This window comes from Oryzias latipes, chromosome 15, assembly GCF_053564925.1.
Source record: "Oryzias latipes strain Hd-rR chromosome 15, Olatipes_Hd-rR_3.1".
Lineage (NCBI taxonomy): Eukaryota > Metazoa > Chordata > Actinopteri > Beloniformes > Adrianichthyidae > Oryzias > Oryzias latipes.
Genome location: NC_136251.1, coordinates 5,710,812 through 5,728,097, shown reverse-complemented (window position 1 = coordinate 5,728,097; position 17,286 = coordinate 5,710,812). Strand labels below are relative to the sequence as shown.

General features: G+C 45.7%; 1 protein-coding gene across 6 annotated transcripts in view; it reads right to left on the bottom strand.

Annotated features, from left to right (window-relative positions):
- Positions 1-17,286, bottom strand: part of LOC101165497 (stimulated by retinoic acid gene 6 protein-like) — an 86,975-nt gene that overhangs the window by 26,162 nt on the left and 43,527 nt on the right. For all 6 annotated transcript variants that reach the window (XR_013647883.1, XM_023963039.1, XM_011484056.4 and 3 more), the window contains 9 exons: positions 11,891-12,016; positions 11,353-11,426; positions 9,821-9,929; positions 9,619-9,718; positions 7,298-7,373; positions 7,139-7,220; positions 5,916-5,964; positions 5,712-5,829; positions 5,521-5,640 (listed from right to left, as the gene is read on the bottom strand). Coding sequence is in view for 5 of the 6 variants with exons in the window: in XM_023963039.1 (XP_023818807.1) it covers positions 5,521-5,640; positions 5,712-5,829; positions 5,916-5,964; positions 7,139-7,220; positions 7,298-7,373; positions 9,619-9,718; positions 9,821-9,929; positions 11,353-11,426; positions 11,891-12,016 (854 nt within the window). In the remaining variant the exon portion in view is untranslated. The remainder of the gene's footprint in view (positions 1-5,520; positions 5,641-5,711; positions 5,830-5,915; positions 5,965-7,138; positions 7,221-7,297; positions 7,374-9,618; positions 9,719-9,820; positions 9,930-11,352; positions 11,427-11,890; positions 12,017-17,286) is intronic.

Here is a 17,286-nt window from a genome sequence, read left to right as displayed (position 1 = left end):
ATCAAGCCTGACGCCCTGTCCCGAAAGTACAGTCCATCAGAACGCGCCCCGGCCACCATCCTTCCTTCCACCTGCGTCATCGGAGCCCTCACGTGGGACATCGAGAACAAGGTACTCCAAGCCCTGAGAGACAATGATGACCACCCTCCTGTCCCCAGGGGTACCTTGTTCGTCCCAGCTAATCTCCGGTCCGAGGTCATCACCTGGGGGCATGCATCCCGCTTGGCTTGCCATGGGGGGGTTCACCGGACTCTTAACCTCATCCGCAAAAGGTTCCATTGGCCTGCCATGGAAAAGGACGTGCGAGATTATGTCGCAGCCTGCTCCACGTGCGCCCGATCGAAATCTTCATCCTCAGCTCCGGCAGGTCTGCTTCATCCACTCTCCACTCCCGATCGACCCTGGTCCCATCTGGCCATGGATTTCGTCACAGGTCTTCCCCCGTCACACGGTAACACTACCGTCCTCACTGTTATTGATCGTTTTTCGAAAATGGCTCACTTCATTCCCCTTCCTCAACTCCCCACGGCCACTGTGACTGCTGACCTGATGGTCAACCATGTTTTTCGCCACCATGGCATCCCTATGGACATTGTCTCCGACCGCGGCCCCCAATTCACGTCACAAGTGTGGAAGGCCTTCTGCTCGGCCTTGGGGGCCACGGTCAGTCTCTCGTCAGGCTATCATCCCCAGTCGAACGGTCAAGCGGAGAGAGCGAACCAGGAGCTGGAGGCAGCTCTTCGCTGTCTGGCGGCACAGAATGAAAAGGACTGGTCCACCTTCCTGGTATGGATAGAGTACGCCCATAACACTCATCCTTCATCTGCCACCGGGATCTCTCCTTTTGAGGCCGCCCTAGGGTACTCACCACCTCTGTTTCCATCCCAGGAGTTGGATCTGGCAGTGCCTTCCGTCCAACATCACCTCCAGCGTTGTCAACGCGTCTGGACTCAGACGAAGGCCGCTCTCCTCCGCACCAAGGAGAGCAACTGCCGGATCGCCAACCGTCGCAGGGTGGTGGGACCCGACTATCAACCAGGTCAGAGGGTTTGGCTCTCTACTCGCAATATCCCCATTCAGGCATCTTCCAAGAAACTGGCTCCCCGATTCATCGGTCCTTACGTCATAGACAAACTCATCAACCCTACCTGTGTCCGTCTTCGTTTGCCCAAAGCCCTGAAGGTCCACCCGTCGTTTCACATCTCCCAGATCAAGCCAGTCCAGGACAGTCCTCTGTGCCCGCCGTCCACTTCCCCACCGCCCGCCCGGGTCATCGACGGCGCTCCGGCCTATGACGTCAGCCGGATTTTGGACGTCCGTCGGAGGGGTCGTGGATTCCAGTTCCTGGTCGACTGGGTGGGCTACGGTCCGGAGGAGCGCTCATGGATTCCCCGCTCGTTTATTTTGGACCCCTCTCTCATTGAGGATTTCTACCGTGCCCACCCTGATCGCCGCCCTTGACCGCCTGGAGGCGGTCGTTGAGGGGGGGGTACTGACATGGTGCCTCTGTCGGCCTCCTCCCCCTCTCCTCTCCGCTTGGCTGCTGATTCTCAACACCTGCGACCACTTACCTCATCACCTCATCCGCCTTCATAAGGAGCCACAGGATCATCAGTCTTCGCCAGTCCGTTGCCCCTGATGGTGCATAGTTGGTCGTCAAGTCAAGCTATTGTTCGTTTTCGCTACGTCAAGCCTGTGACTAAACCTGTCTCTCTCTCTCTACTCACCCTCAGGAATCCAGTACCACGAGTGGTCGCTCGAATCAGTTCCCAGCCGTTCTCATCAGTCTGTCCTCTCCTGCGGTCCCACCACGAGCCTCTGCCTCATCAAGTGTCTCCACCTTCGTCAACATCGGCCTACGGAGAAATCCACCAGTGACGCCGCTAACTTCTGTCTTCCAGTTCGGAACCGACATCTGGACCTGCTCACGTTCTGCTCTCTGCTCCTCGTATTAAAACTCTTACCCGCCAACGCTCGCCTCCCGCTGTGTTTCTTCTGGGTTCCAGCATCTGGGTTCGAAAAGTGTTCTGTAGCCATGACAATTTCACTTTTCTTTCTGCAAATAAGTGTTCATTTGAATTTCTGTTGTAATTTTCGTTTGATTTTTTTTGTTTGTTTCACTGCTGATCGATCAAACGGGTGTTCATGTAGGCTGTTAATTGTAAGACTTGCTTTGTGAAGTCTTCATGTTATTTCTGAGAGGCAGTATTGTCATTTTGACTTTCACGTGTTTCTTCCATCTGCCGACGGCGTCGCCGTTTCTCATTTCATCCGTTTTTGTGCGTACGCCTGGATCAGAGCTTGCGTGAAGGACCGCACATTTTCCCGTCAAGTTTGCTTTTTATAAATATCAACTATTGCGTAGAGAGTGGCGTACGCCTTCTTTTGTGCGTACGTAACGTTTATAAATGAGGCCCCTGGTCTCTGCTCCTGATAGTTGCCTCCCCCAGATCGTCCAGGGGCTCGGTCCACTTTCTTCCTGTATGAAGCCCTCTGTCAGGAACCTCGGGGTAAATTGAGACCCGATTTTATCCCTTGATTCTCACGTCGGGTCACTAGTTCGCTCGTTTTTAGCATCTTAAAAATATTGCAAAACTGAGTCCAATTGTGTCACGTTCTGAGATGGAGATGCTAATCAACGCATTTATATCATCTTGTCTTGATTACTGCAACTCCATCTCCACATATTTAAGCAAAAAATCTCTAAACGGCTCCAGGTTGTCTAAAACACTGCTGCAAGGCTTTTAACTAAATCATCTAAGTTTTCACACGTCACCCCGTTGTTAATCCAGCTGCACTGGCCCCCCATCAGCTACAGAGTGCATTTTAAAATCCTGGTTTTAACACACACAGCTCTTAAGAGCCAAGCACCGTTCTACATAAAAGGCCTGTGAAGCACTTTGTGATTTTTTTATCTTGTTAGGTGCTATACAATTAAAGTTTATTATTATAATTATTAAAGTTTATTTTGAAGCCGTGACCCGGTCCCGGATAAGTGGAGGAAGATGGATGGAGATAGATGGAAGAAGCTTCAACTGTCTTTTCAGGTAATTCTCGGATTGTTTTGCTTCTCTCTTTGTTGGATTGCATTTGCATACAGTAATATTTCTTGTATCACTTTTGTGAGTCTTTATTGACAGGAAGCCCTTTTTTACTTCTTTCTCTTTTACTATTTTTCTATGTTTATAGTGTTGGGTGAAGGCCACGCCTGCAGTGCAATGGACACTCAAGATGTTATTTTGTTTCCTGGGGATCCAGGTCCAGTGTCATTGTCAGCATTTGTGTGTTACTGTGTGGGTTTGTTTGTTTTTTCCTTTCTTTTTTTCTTCTCCCCCTGCCTCGTTCCATAAAATCAGATATTCCATCTTCCAGTGCCGGCCTACCACAGAACTTGCTTACAAACACTTCAACACATCATAAGGTTTAGCTAACACTCTTGGATTTATATCTTGTAATGTGGGGGGTTTGGAACTTCAATTAAAGCCAGTTAGGTCTTTACTCACTTGCAACAGCTAAAGGTGACATTATTTTTCCCACCTGCGTATAAAAGAAGTAATGTGTGTAAAAAGAAACTGGATTGCTCAAATATACCATTCAAAATTCAATGCCAAGGCAGAGGATCTGCTATACTTATTCTTATTACGTTTTAATTGAGCAACACAAAATCATAGTATATACAGACGGCCGCTTTGTTATTGTATCAGGGAATAAACAGTGATTTTTGGTGGTGCTGGCAAGTTTCTATGGGCCAAACTTTGATGATGACGCTTCCATACGGAAATTCATTTCCATAATTTCAGGATATGAAAATTACCACCTTGTTATTGGGGGAGATTTTAATCTAGTACAAGATGTTATACTGGATAAATGTTCCACTAAGACTGCTCCACCAACCAGGTCATTTTGTGTTCTTGATTTCTTTAAAACAGAACTAGGGCTGATAGACCCGTGGAGATACAAAAATCCCACTACGACAACATTCTCCATCCTCTCCCATATCCACCAAGCTTACACATGCATAGATTGTGTTCTCATTGATCTTAGACTGGTTTCTGGAATTAAAACTTTAAATTACAACACAATAGCCATATCGGATCATGCACCAGTTCTATTTGAGCTGGTACTCGGTCCACAACCTCATCCTTCTAAACATTGGAGATTTTGTGAAGAAACGACCCTAACTCTTACCTAACCCCAAAAACGTTTTAAGATACCCTATTGCAGAGGCTGTGCACCCAATGAAGGGGAGCTGTTGTTGAAAAACAGGAAGCGTGCCCCAAACCACAAAGGTTGACGAAAGAGCAGAAATCTCACATGAGCAGTTAGTTTTTTCAAAGTACAGAATTTTTTTTTCTTGCATTGTGGTTATGTGTTTCTTCTCCTTTAGAATTGCAAAAAACAACTGTCTGCTTTTACTGCAGCTGTCAGTGACGTCAGTGATGGAGGAGTGACAGCTACTGTATTGCAGACAAGTTGGTGCAAACATCCAAACCATTTTCAGATGCTGAAATAGTGGAAAAATGCTGAAGGCTTGTGCCCAAAAAGCAGCTGACCTATGCCAACATGAGTCTGTCAAGGATTATGATTATAGATACAACATCTCTGAGGGCGCCAAATGAAGGAATCCAGTCATTTATTGTATTTCCAGTCACTATTGATGAAAGCACCGACATCACTGATAAATACAACTGTAAATATTATTTAGAATTGTTGAAGAGACCATTACAGCGGAGTTTCTGGAGTTGATGGACACAACAACAGTTGATGACATAGTCAGCACTCCAGTTACTACGCTGGACGATGTTGGAATGAATTGGTCACATGATACCAGTTTGGTCACTGATGGCGCCCCATCAAAATCAGGAAGAAGGCAGGTTTTGCCACAAAATTCAGGCAGCCACCCAGGAAAAGATTCTTAGAATTTCATTGTGTTTTGCACACGTGAATGACAGTAAATGTGCGGATATTGATGGCTAGTGGAAGTTTCAGGAGAAAAAGGGAAGTTAACTCCAAATTCTTGTAACAATCACAAATGTTTGCAAGTTTAATTTAGTTTCATTTGTCATTGATTTGCACATTTATTTATCAGGCAGGGCGTTGTGTGTGTGTGTGTGTGGTGCGTGCGTGTGTGTGAGTGTGGGAGAAAGTATGTATACGCATGACCTGGATGTGGATATGTTTGGGGTTGGGAGGGATGTGGGAAACACAGAGCTGTATTAATGTTGCAAAACTCTTAACTCTAACAAACAGTGTATATTCTCAAATGTGTATAAAGAAATTCAATAAAACAAAGTTGGAATGAACTGGAATAAAACATAATGTAGACCAACCTGGAGATAAACTAGAAAAACTTGTATTTATATCACAATATTTATTCTGTGTCTAAACCTAGAAAAGCTGGTTGACTTAATGAGTGAGGAATTCTGTTCCTCAGCTTTAGTAAACATAATTTTCCTATCATGATCAGCTACGGTAATTCACTTTTCTATGAGTTTAAAAAATCAGAAAGTTTTGACCTACCTGTTGTTCAGAGACAGAGGCTTCTGTTTGTCTGTGGGAGAGATTTTGTCCTGGAGGAAGAAGATCTGAACGAAAACTACCTGAGCAGCTTTTAAAGCCACGATCAGCCCGATATTCAGTCTGAAATGCACAACAGAATTCACACAAGGTTTTCTATCCAATTAAAACCTCAGTAACAGAAGGATCCTTACATTCCGGTGCCCCAGGTCTGGAGCAGGGACAGCCCCATGCCATTCTTGATGGGAATAACCAATGCATATGCAAAAGTCACAGCAAACAAGAAAAGGACAACATGGACAATAACGTAGCCTGAAAACAAACAAAAATATGCTTTTTAGAATCTCTAAAGAAGAAAATCAATTGTTAACATAGTTTTCCTAAAAAATAAATCTTACCCCACAAAGTAAATGCTATCTGGCATCCAGAATACTGAGCAATGGAAGCCTGTGAAAAAAAGAAAAAAAAAAACAATACTAAGAGATGCTGTGTCTGGCTGTAAAACAGCAGTAAGGCCAGTTTGAATTTATTTTAGTTATATGGCCGGATAAAACAAGCATAGTCAAGTAAGGTGCTGTACATTAAAAATTAAAACAAAAGGCGACGCAGAAAGGAAAAACAAATGGTTTGGGGGAACAGGGAGATTTCTCTGTCACTGATTCTGTAAATGTTTCCCCTTTAAAATAGGAATTTGGTGTGTAATGTTCATTATAGTGAGAGGCAGAATGTGAAAATAGGTGAATCTGGAACTTTGAAGGATTTTTAAAGAATGCATTTGTAAAATATGCAGAACATAAGTATTTAGCTCCTAAAAACAAGCAGGAACGTTTCCTCTTTAGGAAGAGAAGATCATTACAGTTCTCTGTTATCTTCTCAACTTGCAGAATCTTTCACTGACAAATAGTTTTCACTCAGTGTAGATAAAAACATCAATAAACAAGTTTTAAAAAACGAAACGTTTTTGTCAGCTTTAAAAATGGATATTAAGACTTGTTTTAAAAGCAACAGTCAAACGTTCAGTGGTGAAGTGTCCCACAGCTGCAATGCACAAATCCAAAAAGCTCATTCAACAGTATTTGGGTATCTCTAACAGACTTGACCTGAGACAGCAGACTGAAGGAAGGGAAGAAGGAAGTGCAGCAGAGCAGGGTCATCAGAGTCAACATAAATGAAAAATCCCAATAAATGAACGAAGGAAGAGAAGCCCAAATCGGCCTAATGTGGTCCTTCTTCCACACTCCAATCAGAACCAGCTGCCTTTGTGTGAGGGACAACAAACAGGCTTTCTTTAAAATAATGGTTTCAGTAATGCAGCAGAGGTGAACAGAAGAACAGAACGAAGACTTGCTTTTTAGACTCAGTATTTTGTCTCAGTCTCAATCACAGCACTTTCCCACCATTCATTCCTCTAGGTATAAGCCACACATCCATTCATCTTCACACACTGAAGGGGACAAAGTGAGATGTGGGGCACAAACCAGGCCACTGGGGCCAATGTAGGGTTCAGCGTCCCCCAAGGACCCATCGGTAGGTGGTCAACCGCTCTTCCTCTGCGCCATGATGGACACCCAACATGCTGTTGAAATTTGGTCCAACTTATCTTCTGTGTGTTTTTACTTACTAAACAGAAAGCAGCCTTGGGATTTTGAAGCTTCAATGGAAGAAAGCTCTTCTGTCCAGTCCTAAATCTCCTCAGATGCTTCCTATGACAACAATGCTTTTATGAGGTTAAAGGGAAATGCAATTTAATTAGAAATGTGGTCGTTTTTCTTTTTTTTACCTGTAACACGCCAAGATGTGGAGAATGTAGCCGCATGAAGTGAGACAAGTCAAGATGGTGGCGGCAAACCATGAAACTTAAAAAAAAGGTTGAAAAATGATTACACTCGGTCTGTGCTTTATGAATGTGATTTTTACTCTGGGATAGTAAACTATTCACATTATATTTATGGAAGGGTATTCATTTCTGTAATTCAATTCCCAAATCTAAACTTTTACTGAATATTATGTTTTTTGTAAACGGTTTTTATTAGATCGACCAGGTTTACTTCACCTTTGTGAAACTTTGGGTTAAAAAAGTGAAGAAACACATTAGGGTGTTGATATTATTTAAAAAACCTTTTGATCCTAATGTGGCAAAATTTCAGTGATTATTAACAATGTCATTTTTTCTGACTAAAAGAGAGGAAATATTTCTCAAACGTTCTAAATAAAAAGGTCTTTTGTATGACTGGGCCCAGGAACCAGGTACATGCAATGAGGCAAAAATTATTTGGTTCTAGTCACTATCCCACTTAAAGATATGAGAGTGTTCTATCAATATGGAGATAGAAAGAGAAATAGATCAGGAGTTATCTTAAAGGAGTAGTTTGTTAGGAGTGTTGTGAAAGTAAAAGAGTGTCAGATAGTGATAAGTCTAAAGATAGAAATGGAAGGTGTGATGGGTCATTTTTTTGGAGGGGTGTGCCCCAAAGGTAGGATGTGAGCTGGAGGAGAAGGAGAAAATCTGGTTGGACCTTAATGAAGTGATAATAAGCATCCCTCTAGAGTTGTCATTGGTGCAGATTTCAATGAACATGCTGGTGCAGGAAACAGAGATGATGAGGAGGTGATGGGCAGGTTTGGTATCAAGGAGAGATACATAGGACAGGTGGGAAAAGAAGATGGAAATGGCTCTAGTGCATATCTTCTTTGAGAAGAGAAAGGAACATAAGGTGACCTATAAGATTGGAGGCAGAAACTCACATTGAGTACATCTTGTGCAGACGGTGTAATCTGTAGATCAGTGACTGCAAAGCAGTTGTAGGTGAGTGTTTCCAGACAGCATAGGACGGTGGTGTGTAGGATGACTCAGGTGATGAAGAAGATGAAGAAAGAAACGGCAAAGGCAGAGAAGAAGACAAACCGGTGGAAGCTGAAAAAAGAACAGAAACAGGCTCTGGGTAGTTAGGAGGTCCTCCCAGATGACTGGATAACTACATCTAATGTTTTTAGGGACACAGGTAGGCGTGTACTTGGTGTGTCACGAGGAAAGAAAGTTGATATGGAGACTTGGTGGTGGAATGAGGAGGTGCAACACTGTGTCTTTGCAAATCTGGAGAAAGCTTATGACAGGGTGTCCAGAGAGGAACTGGTATAAGGAAGTCTTGAGTGACAGAGAAGTATGTTAGAACAGTGCAGGACATGTATGAGGGCTGTAAGACAGTGGTGAGGTGCTGTAGGGGTGACACAAGAGTTCAGGGTGGAGGTGGGATACATCGGGGATCAGCTTTGAGCCCCTTACTGTTTGCAATGGTGATGGACAGGTATATTAAATTGGTAGAAGGATGCTAAGTCTAGAGCTGCCAGGCAAAAAGTCTAAAGGAAACCCAAAGAGAAGGTTTATAGATGCAGTGAAGGAAGACATGAAGGTAGCTGGTGTTAGAGGAGACCATGCAGAAGGCAGGGTTAGGAGGAGGAAGATGATTCCTTGTGGCGACTGGCAACCCCTGAACAGAAGGGCCGAAAAGACAAAAAGAGAAATTTAGCAAGTCACTTGTTCTTTTATCCTCCACTGATTACCTATATTAATGTCACCTGTTAAAACAAGTTATTTATGTCACAAACACTAGTCCACACCCTGTAAAAGTCAGACTGCAACCTTTCCACCATGACCAAGACCAAAGAGCAGCCAAGAATGGGATAAACCAACATTCAAGCAGCCTAGAAAGAAGAGATCAGCTGGTGAACCAATTGTTAGATCATGTACAATCTCCCTTCACCCCAAGATCCATGAAAGATCTCCCCTGGTGGAACAACGAGGCAAAAGTCTAAAACTACATGGGGGAACTGGCCCATGACCTGAAGAGAGCAGGAACAACAGCAACAAAGGTTACTATAATAACAGTTGTGGGTTTTGCCACAACAAGTATTATGGTTGGTTTCTTTACACTCAGTGTGTCATAAGACATTCTTAGGAGATGAAAAAGTTTTGTGAAGAGCCAAACTTTTGACCAAAGCGCGGGACCTACGACAGACTGGCTCTGCTAACTGCATTTAAACAAACAGATCAATGCCCCCAATCACCATCCACCCCCTAAAAGGTTAGACGTAACAACTCACCTTTCACAACTTCCATGAACTCCACATACCATGCTTCGTCATAGAGATTTGAAAGAAAATCGAAGATAGTATAACTCCAAAAGAGGTCTTCAGAAGTCAGCTACAGCAGAAAGATCACAGATGTTATTATGTTTTTCTAAAACTAGCAACAAAGTCATAACTTCAGAGAATGCATAGCTTAGAATAAAGAATGAAAAGTTACCCTGTACAGGCCTATGACGGATATGATGACCGTGCCAATGATCCGAGTTGGGAACTTGAAGAAGGGGTCCCACTCATACACCCATCTCTGGAACCAGCTGAATGGTTTACTGCAACACAAAAACCAACCCTGCATTGTTCAACAAAGGTTAAATAAAAGGTTAGAATAAAGAAAATGCTTTACAGAGGTTGATTCTAGAGTAAATTCAGGAAAAACAAAGACTTAGTAGGTTAACAAAAACATATCTGCTGCATGATCTGTTATGCTACGGTCACATATACAACTGCCACAGCGTGATGGGAGGGCAGCAACAGAACCTTCAAGATTAGCTGCCACAACCCGATTCTTTGAAAAATGGTTGGTGTGGTCATCAATGTAGACAGCAGCAGTCAGGTGGCCGGTAGTCAGGTGGGGATGATTTCGTTACAAAATCAGGCGGCCACAGGGCAGGGGCAGCCGGATCAGCAACCGCCAGCAGGTCTGATTACACAATGCGTAAACGTCTCCAGAAGGCGATTGTCCATATCATACCCTGTACCTTGGTACAGTACAGGCTGGTCGACCCATGATCGTAAGATTGCAGATTCAATTCCCGCCTTGCACGCCCATGAGTCGAAGTGTCCTTGGGCAAGACACTGAACCCCACCTTGCCTCTGGTGGTAGGCGACCGGCGGTCTACAGTCTGTGACTGTAAAGCGCTTTGGGCCTTGTAGGCAGAAAAGCGCTGTATAAGTATACACCATTTACCATTTACCATTAATCAAGTTCCACCGGCCACCAGCCGCCCTGTAGCCTGGGGGTATATAAAAAGCTGCACACATATGGGGGCACAGAGGCACAGAAACACAGCAGAAGTCAGCTGTGATTCAGATCAGCGGCCACAGCAGGAGTGCAGCTCTCAGCACCGGGAGAGACGCTGAATGATCGCATGAAGCCAGATATGGGGACGTGATTACAGATTATTTGGCGGAACTTCATTAAATAAATAAACCTGATCTCTAAATATCTTCTGTGTCGTCCATGCATTGTAAATTAGATATACACAGACAGACACAGCTCCATGTAGCGAACAGGCTAAACACCATCCTATCAGCCAATTATCGCTGCTGCCTTCCTGCCACACCTATCACTGAGCTGCCACCATGCGACCTCCAATGTGCCTGGGCAGCCACTGACCGTTGTCAAAGAATCATCCAGTCGCCGTTTGATCTTAAGTTTTTTGCTAAAACCCCTGCAGTCACCACGAGGTGAGCCAAAATGTGACTGCCGCCTCCAATTACAGATGCTGCCACGCGTCCACCTGCCGAATTTGCTGAAAAACTTGCATTTAGGCAAGGCAAGTTTATTTGTATAGCACAATTCGTACACAAAGTAATTCAAGGTGCTTCACAAAACAGAAAAATGCATATGCAATGCTTAGGTTGCTGCGTGGTGGCATTTTGGTATATGTGACCTAGATTTTAGAGTTATAAAGATGCTAATCAACCCTTAAAGTGTGCAGTTGATGTAAACACTACGTCGTTTTGCCTTACCTTTGCTCGCTTCCTCTGCCAAGCAACCTCTTAACATGCTGCACTTGGTGTGTGACAACCAGGGTGTCTGATTCCTGCCAAAACATTTGACAAACATGGATCAGTGCTTTAAAGACACTTGTCTTTGGCATGCTACTTCTTTGTAGGAGCAATTATCCAAAGCAGTTCATCTTAAACTGTTTCCTGACTGTTGCACTAATAGAGTAACCTTTTCCTGTGATGTGTGGGGCAGAGAGGTTTTGGCAAAGTTTGCAGGAGCAAAAACCAGAATCTCAACTGTTCATCCCACCAATGCATGCTTGTAACAAATGTGGATTCATTTAAAACAAATGTAAACAGGTTATCCAGTTTTTAACCGTCCATTGCTAGAAACCATTCTAACAAAAAAGAAGTCTTCCACTAAATATAAATCTGTTTACTTTGTCTGCAATCTTTACATATATGTGAAAGTGATGGTCAGTGTGTCAGAGTGAACATGCCAGTGAGAAACTGAGACTGATTGAAAGCTAAGAAACCAAGTAGTTTTAGTTAAACTGACCTTTTCTGCCAGGTTTAATCGAATCCGGATGTCTATGAGAAGCAGGTGAAGATATTGTCCCAGCAGGAAGATGAGAGACAGAATGGAGGGCCACTGGAAAATGATCCTCTCTCTTTTTGCAAAATCCTAAAAAGAAATCATGTTTTAGGAAAGTTTTATAGCAATTGTCACCCTAAATAAAGACAAAGACATTACAAAGCATCTGAATATAAGCTAATGTCAACTCATTGTGTCTATCTCTATCAACCACACTCACACAACTTAAAACATTATATGTTGTCTTTCTGCTAGCAACTACGACCTTTTAATTTTAAAATCTTGTTTTAAATTCTTGTAATTTTATAACTTTATAATCTCATAATCCTGAAATATTTTAACCTTATAATTAGGGTTGGGCGATGTCCCTTAAATTGGCAGTTGACAATGTTTGCTGTAAACCATCGGGATATCGTCGGGGGGGGGGGGATATCGTCGTTTTGATATAATTATTATTCGTCATTTTACTTTATTACTTCATTTTCTTTATTTCCCAACTAATGACTCATCCGCGATGATCCAGTATAAACTGAGGGAAGTGACTTTAACAAAAATAACTAAATAAACAAAATAGAAAAGAAGTAGTCTGCTCTTGCATTGAACTAGTCAGGTGGACCGAGCGACCGTGTCTCTGAGTCTGAGCAGACCAGACAGACTTACAGATTTGTGTTTGAGGGGAAGGGAGGATGCTTTGTAACGTGTGCGCTATGTTATATGGAGACTTCAGACTGTGATATGTCCCGCAGCTCTAGGTGAACGAGCCACCAAACTCAGGAGAACCGGTTCTTCCGGTAAAAGTGTGTTTCCGGGCAGAGCTCAGGCCGTCAGCTCACAATGCGGCTTTGGGGCGGTGTGTGAGCTTTTCAAAGCAGAAATGTCGCTCAGTCCTTAGAAACCGTTTAAACAATCACCTGGATTTGTGTTTCCAGTCGTGTCCCGACAAAATAAAGCCTGATGTTATTCCCACATATGTACGTGCAGCCAGGATGCAGATTGCAGCTTTTCCCGCATGGATTTTAAGTTCATCAAACATTTAGCTTCATCAAGCTAAATGTTGTTAGCGCGTGTTAGCCTTTCTAGCCCTGGCTTCTTCCAGCCTTGTTCTTCAGCAGAAAAAGCACTGACCACACAGATTAAAATTAAAATGATGAGCGAACAGGTGCCTCATAATAACCGTAGCATTAATAAAAGTGTCATGGTGGCTGTGTCAGCCACCTCCCCCTCCCAGCACTCCTGCTCCTGCTCTGCTGATTGGAACCAGCTGTCCTGCATCTCCTCATCTCCTGCCTGCCTTCATAAGGGTTGTCTTCTCCAGTATCCAGCGCCAGTTTGTTATACTTACTCCGGTGCTTATGTCTGGCCCTTTAGTATTCTCTAAACCTTGTCAAGTCACGTTGTTACTTACCTCGCTTGTACTCACCTTCAGGTTCATCTCCCACTGGTCATGCTGGTTCCCGCGGTTGAGCTCCTCTCCACGTTCCACGCTGGTCCCGCCGTCCTCGGCGCCCACGCCTCGCTCCACATCGATCCCGCCGTCCTCGGCGTCCTGCTCCACCTCAAGTTGGTCCCGCCGTCCTCGGCTCCCCCACATTACGCTCCTCAGGTTCCACGGTCCGCCGCGCTCCTGGGACGTCAAAGCGTCATCCAAAGATTTCTCAAGCTACGCTCTCTTGGAGACTCTGTAAAGCCCCTGGAGAATTAAATACTCTTTACAAACTATTTCTGGTCGAGAGTTTACTTCCGGGTTTCAGCAACTGGGTCTGCCACGTCCACGACGCCATGACAGAACAAACTGGCCAACGCCCAGACCCAGCTGACCCGGAGGGACTCCGCCTCGCCGTCACGCATCAAGGCGCAGCCCTCAGCCGTCAAGCTGAAACTCTCCACCAGATGGCATCTGCACAGCAAGATCTGTTTCACCGCTTGGATAGCATCTCTCAAGCTCTGGTTGAACTAACCAGCCAGCAGTCAACTAACTCCAGCTCAACTTCCTCAGCCTCCGCAGCCGGGAGCTCCCACCAAGCCACCACGTTATGGACCCAGGAAAACTTTCGTCTGCAACCAGAGCCCTTCCATGGTGATGTAAGCGCTTGTGGTGGCTTTTTGCTGCAGTGTCAGTTAATTTTTCAGCAGGCCCCGCGGTACTACCACGCAGACCACTGTAAAATAACGCTGATAGTTAACTCCTTACGAGGTAAGGCCCTTCAATGGGCCCAAGCCTATTTATCAGCTAACCCCATTTTCCAAATGCTTTTTGAACGCTTCATCAGGGAGTTTCGCCTGGTCTTCGACCAACCCCGCAAAGCAGAGGAGGCTACTCGCCGCCTTCTGGGGTTAAAACAATACAGCCGATCTGTAAGTGATCACCTCATTGACTTTCGTATCCTAGCGGTAGAGGCTGGTTGGCCGGACATTGCCCTTAAAGGGATTTTTTACCAGTCGTTGAACGACCAAATCAAAGACCATCTATGTTCACAGCCCGAGGCTCGCACCTTCGAGGAGCTGGTCACTGCGGCCCTACGTTCGGATGTGCGGCTTCGGGAACGACAGGTTGAACGTACTCGTTCTGAAAAGAAGACCACTACTAACTCTGCCCCTCAGCTTCCCAGGTCAGAACCATCTTCCTTCCACCCACGAGAAAACATCAGCCGCTCTTTAGAGGAACCGATGCAGATCGGTCATTCCCAACTCACCCCTGAGGAGCGACGCAGACGCAAGGAGGAGGGTACCTGTTTTTATTGTGGTCAATCTGGTCACCATGTACAACAATGCACGCTGCGGTTAAACTCAAGAGCCCCCCCGTTAGAAGACAGGCCGCGGGAGGCTTCACCTACTGCTAGTCAGGAAAGTAATTTCCTTTATGTACCTGTCAAATTACTTCATCAATCTCGCACACATGAATGTCGAGCTCTCATCGACTCTGGAGCTGAACAGAGTTTTATTGACTGTCTACTGGTGTCCAAGCTCAGTCTCCCCATTGAACCGCTGGATCACCCTGTCAAAGCGGCAGGCCTGGGTGGCCAGCTACTCACACGCATCACCCACCGCACCAAGCCGGTACATCTCATCACCTCCGGCAATCACCATGAAGTCACCCAATTCTATATTATGCAATCTCTTCAGTCTCCTGTCATTCTAGGATTTCCATGGCTACGCCGTCACAACCCTCAGTTCGACTGGGTGAACCATCACATCACCAACTGGAGCACTCACTGTCTCGCCAACTGCCTCCGCTCCGCCATCCCCGCGGTTCCCCCTGATCATTATTCCACTCCAGAAGAAATCGACCTCTCCAAGGTACCCCCTTGTTATCACGACCTCAAGGCTGTTTTTAGCAAAAGTAAGGTGGGTGCCTTACCCGCTCACCGACCTTACGACTGCTCCATCGAGCTACTAAATGGCGCCACCCTTCCCAAGGGCCATTTATTTAATCTGTCCGGTCCAGAAAAGCTCGCTATGGAGAAATACATTCACGAGTCTCTCGCCTCAGGTCATATTCGCCCCTCATCCTCTCCCGTCGGCGCAGGGTTTTTCTTCGTCCAGAAGAAAGACAAGACCCTGCGCCCTTGCATCGACTACCGTGAGTTAAACCAAATCACTGTTAAAAACAAATACTCCCTGCCACTCATCAGCTCCGCCTTAGACTCTGTTCAGGAAGCGCGTGTGTTTTCGAAATTGGATCTCCGTAACGCGTATCACCTGGTTCGCATGAAGGAGGGGGACGAATGGAAGACTGCGTTTAACACCCCGCTTGGGCATTTTGAGTATTTGGTGATGCCCTTTGGGCTCACTAACGCCCCAGCAGTCTTCCAACACCTAGTCAATGACGTCCTCCGTGACTTTCTTAATAGATTTGTTTTTGTCTATCTCGACGACATTCTCATTTATTCACCTAATTCTGAACTCCACACCTTCCACGTACGCCAGGTTCTCGAACGTCTCCTAGAGAACCGACTTTTTGTTAAAGCCGAGAAGTGTGAATTTCATGTCTCCACCGTTTCCTTTCTCGGTTTTATTATTGAAGCCGGCAACATCCGTCCTGATCCGGCAAAGGTCTCTGCAGTCGCTGAATGGGAGACTCCCAGCTCACGTAAACAATTGCAACGTTTCCTTGGTTTCGCTAATTTTTATCGAAGGTTCATTCGGAACTATAGCAGTCTCGCCGCCCCTCTCACCAGACTCACGTCCATCAATCAACCGTTCATTTGGAGCCCAGAGGCTCAAAATGCCTTTGAGACCCTAAAGAGAATGTTCGTCACTGCTCCTATTCTAATACAACCCGACCCGCGACGTCAATTTATCGTGGAGGTTGACGCCTCCGATTCTGGGGTCGGAGCCGTCCTTTCTCAACGTGAAGACACCACAGGCAAACTCAAGCCATGCGCCTTTTTCTCGCGTAAACTCTCCCCCGCGGAACAAAATTATGACGTGGGCAACCGCGAACTCCTTGCCATTAAGCTCGCGCTGGAGGAGTGGCGTCATTGGCTTGAGGGGGCTGAGCATCCCTTCATTGTATGGACCGACCATAAAAACGTAGCTTATCTCCGTACAGCTAAACGCCTTAACTCTCGTCAGGCCCGTTGGTGTCTTTTCTTCGATCGCTTCACTTTCACCATCACATATCGTCCCGGTAGTCGCAATGTAAAACCTGATGCCCTCTCGCGAATATTCAGCGCCCACGATCATCATGAGGCGGTTCCCATCATACCCCCCACATGTGTCATTGGTAACCTCACCTGGGATATCGAGACCCGTGTCCAGCAGGCCCAAGGCGAAGAACCCGACCATCCTCCTCCCCCCGCTAACACTCTGTATGTTCCCTCCTCACTCCGTTCCGATGTCCTGGTGTGGGGGCACGCGTCCCGGGTATCCTGCCATGGGGGTGTCCAAAGGACTCTAAATCTCATTAGACGCAGGTTTTTCTGGCCTTCCATGGAGCAGGATACCAGGGAGTTCGTCGCCGCCTGTACGGTGTGTGCCAGATCTAAGTCCTCCAATTCACCTCCCGCCGGCCTCCTCCACCCTCTGCCCGTCGCCGGGCGCCCTTGGTCCCACCTCGCATTAGACTTCGTCACTGGGTTACCTCCTTCCCAAGGTAATACAGTTATTCTCACCGTAATCGATCGTTTTTCCAAAGCCGTTCAGTTCATTCCCCTACCTAAACTTCCTACGGCCACCGAAATGGCTGACGTTCTAGTTCACCAGGTCTTCAGGCATCACGGGATACCCACAGACATTGTTTCAGACCGGGGACCCCAGTTCGTGTCCCAGGTTTGGCGTTCTTTTTGCTCTGCTCTTGGCGCCACGGTAAGCCTGACCTCAGGATACCACCCCCAATCTAACGGCCAAGCTGAACGTGC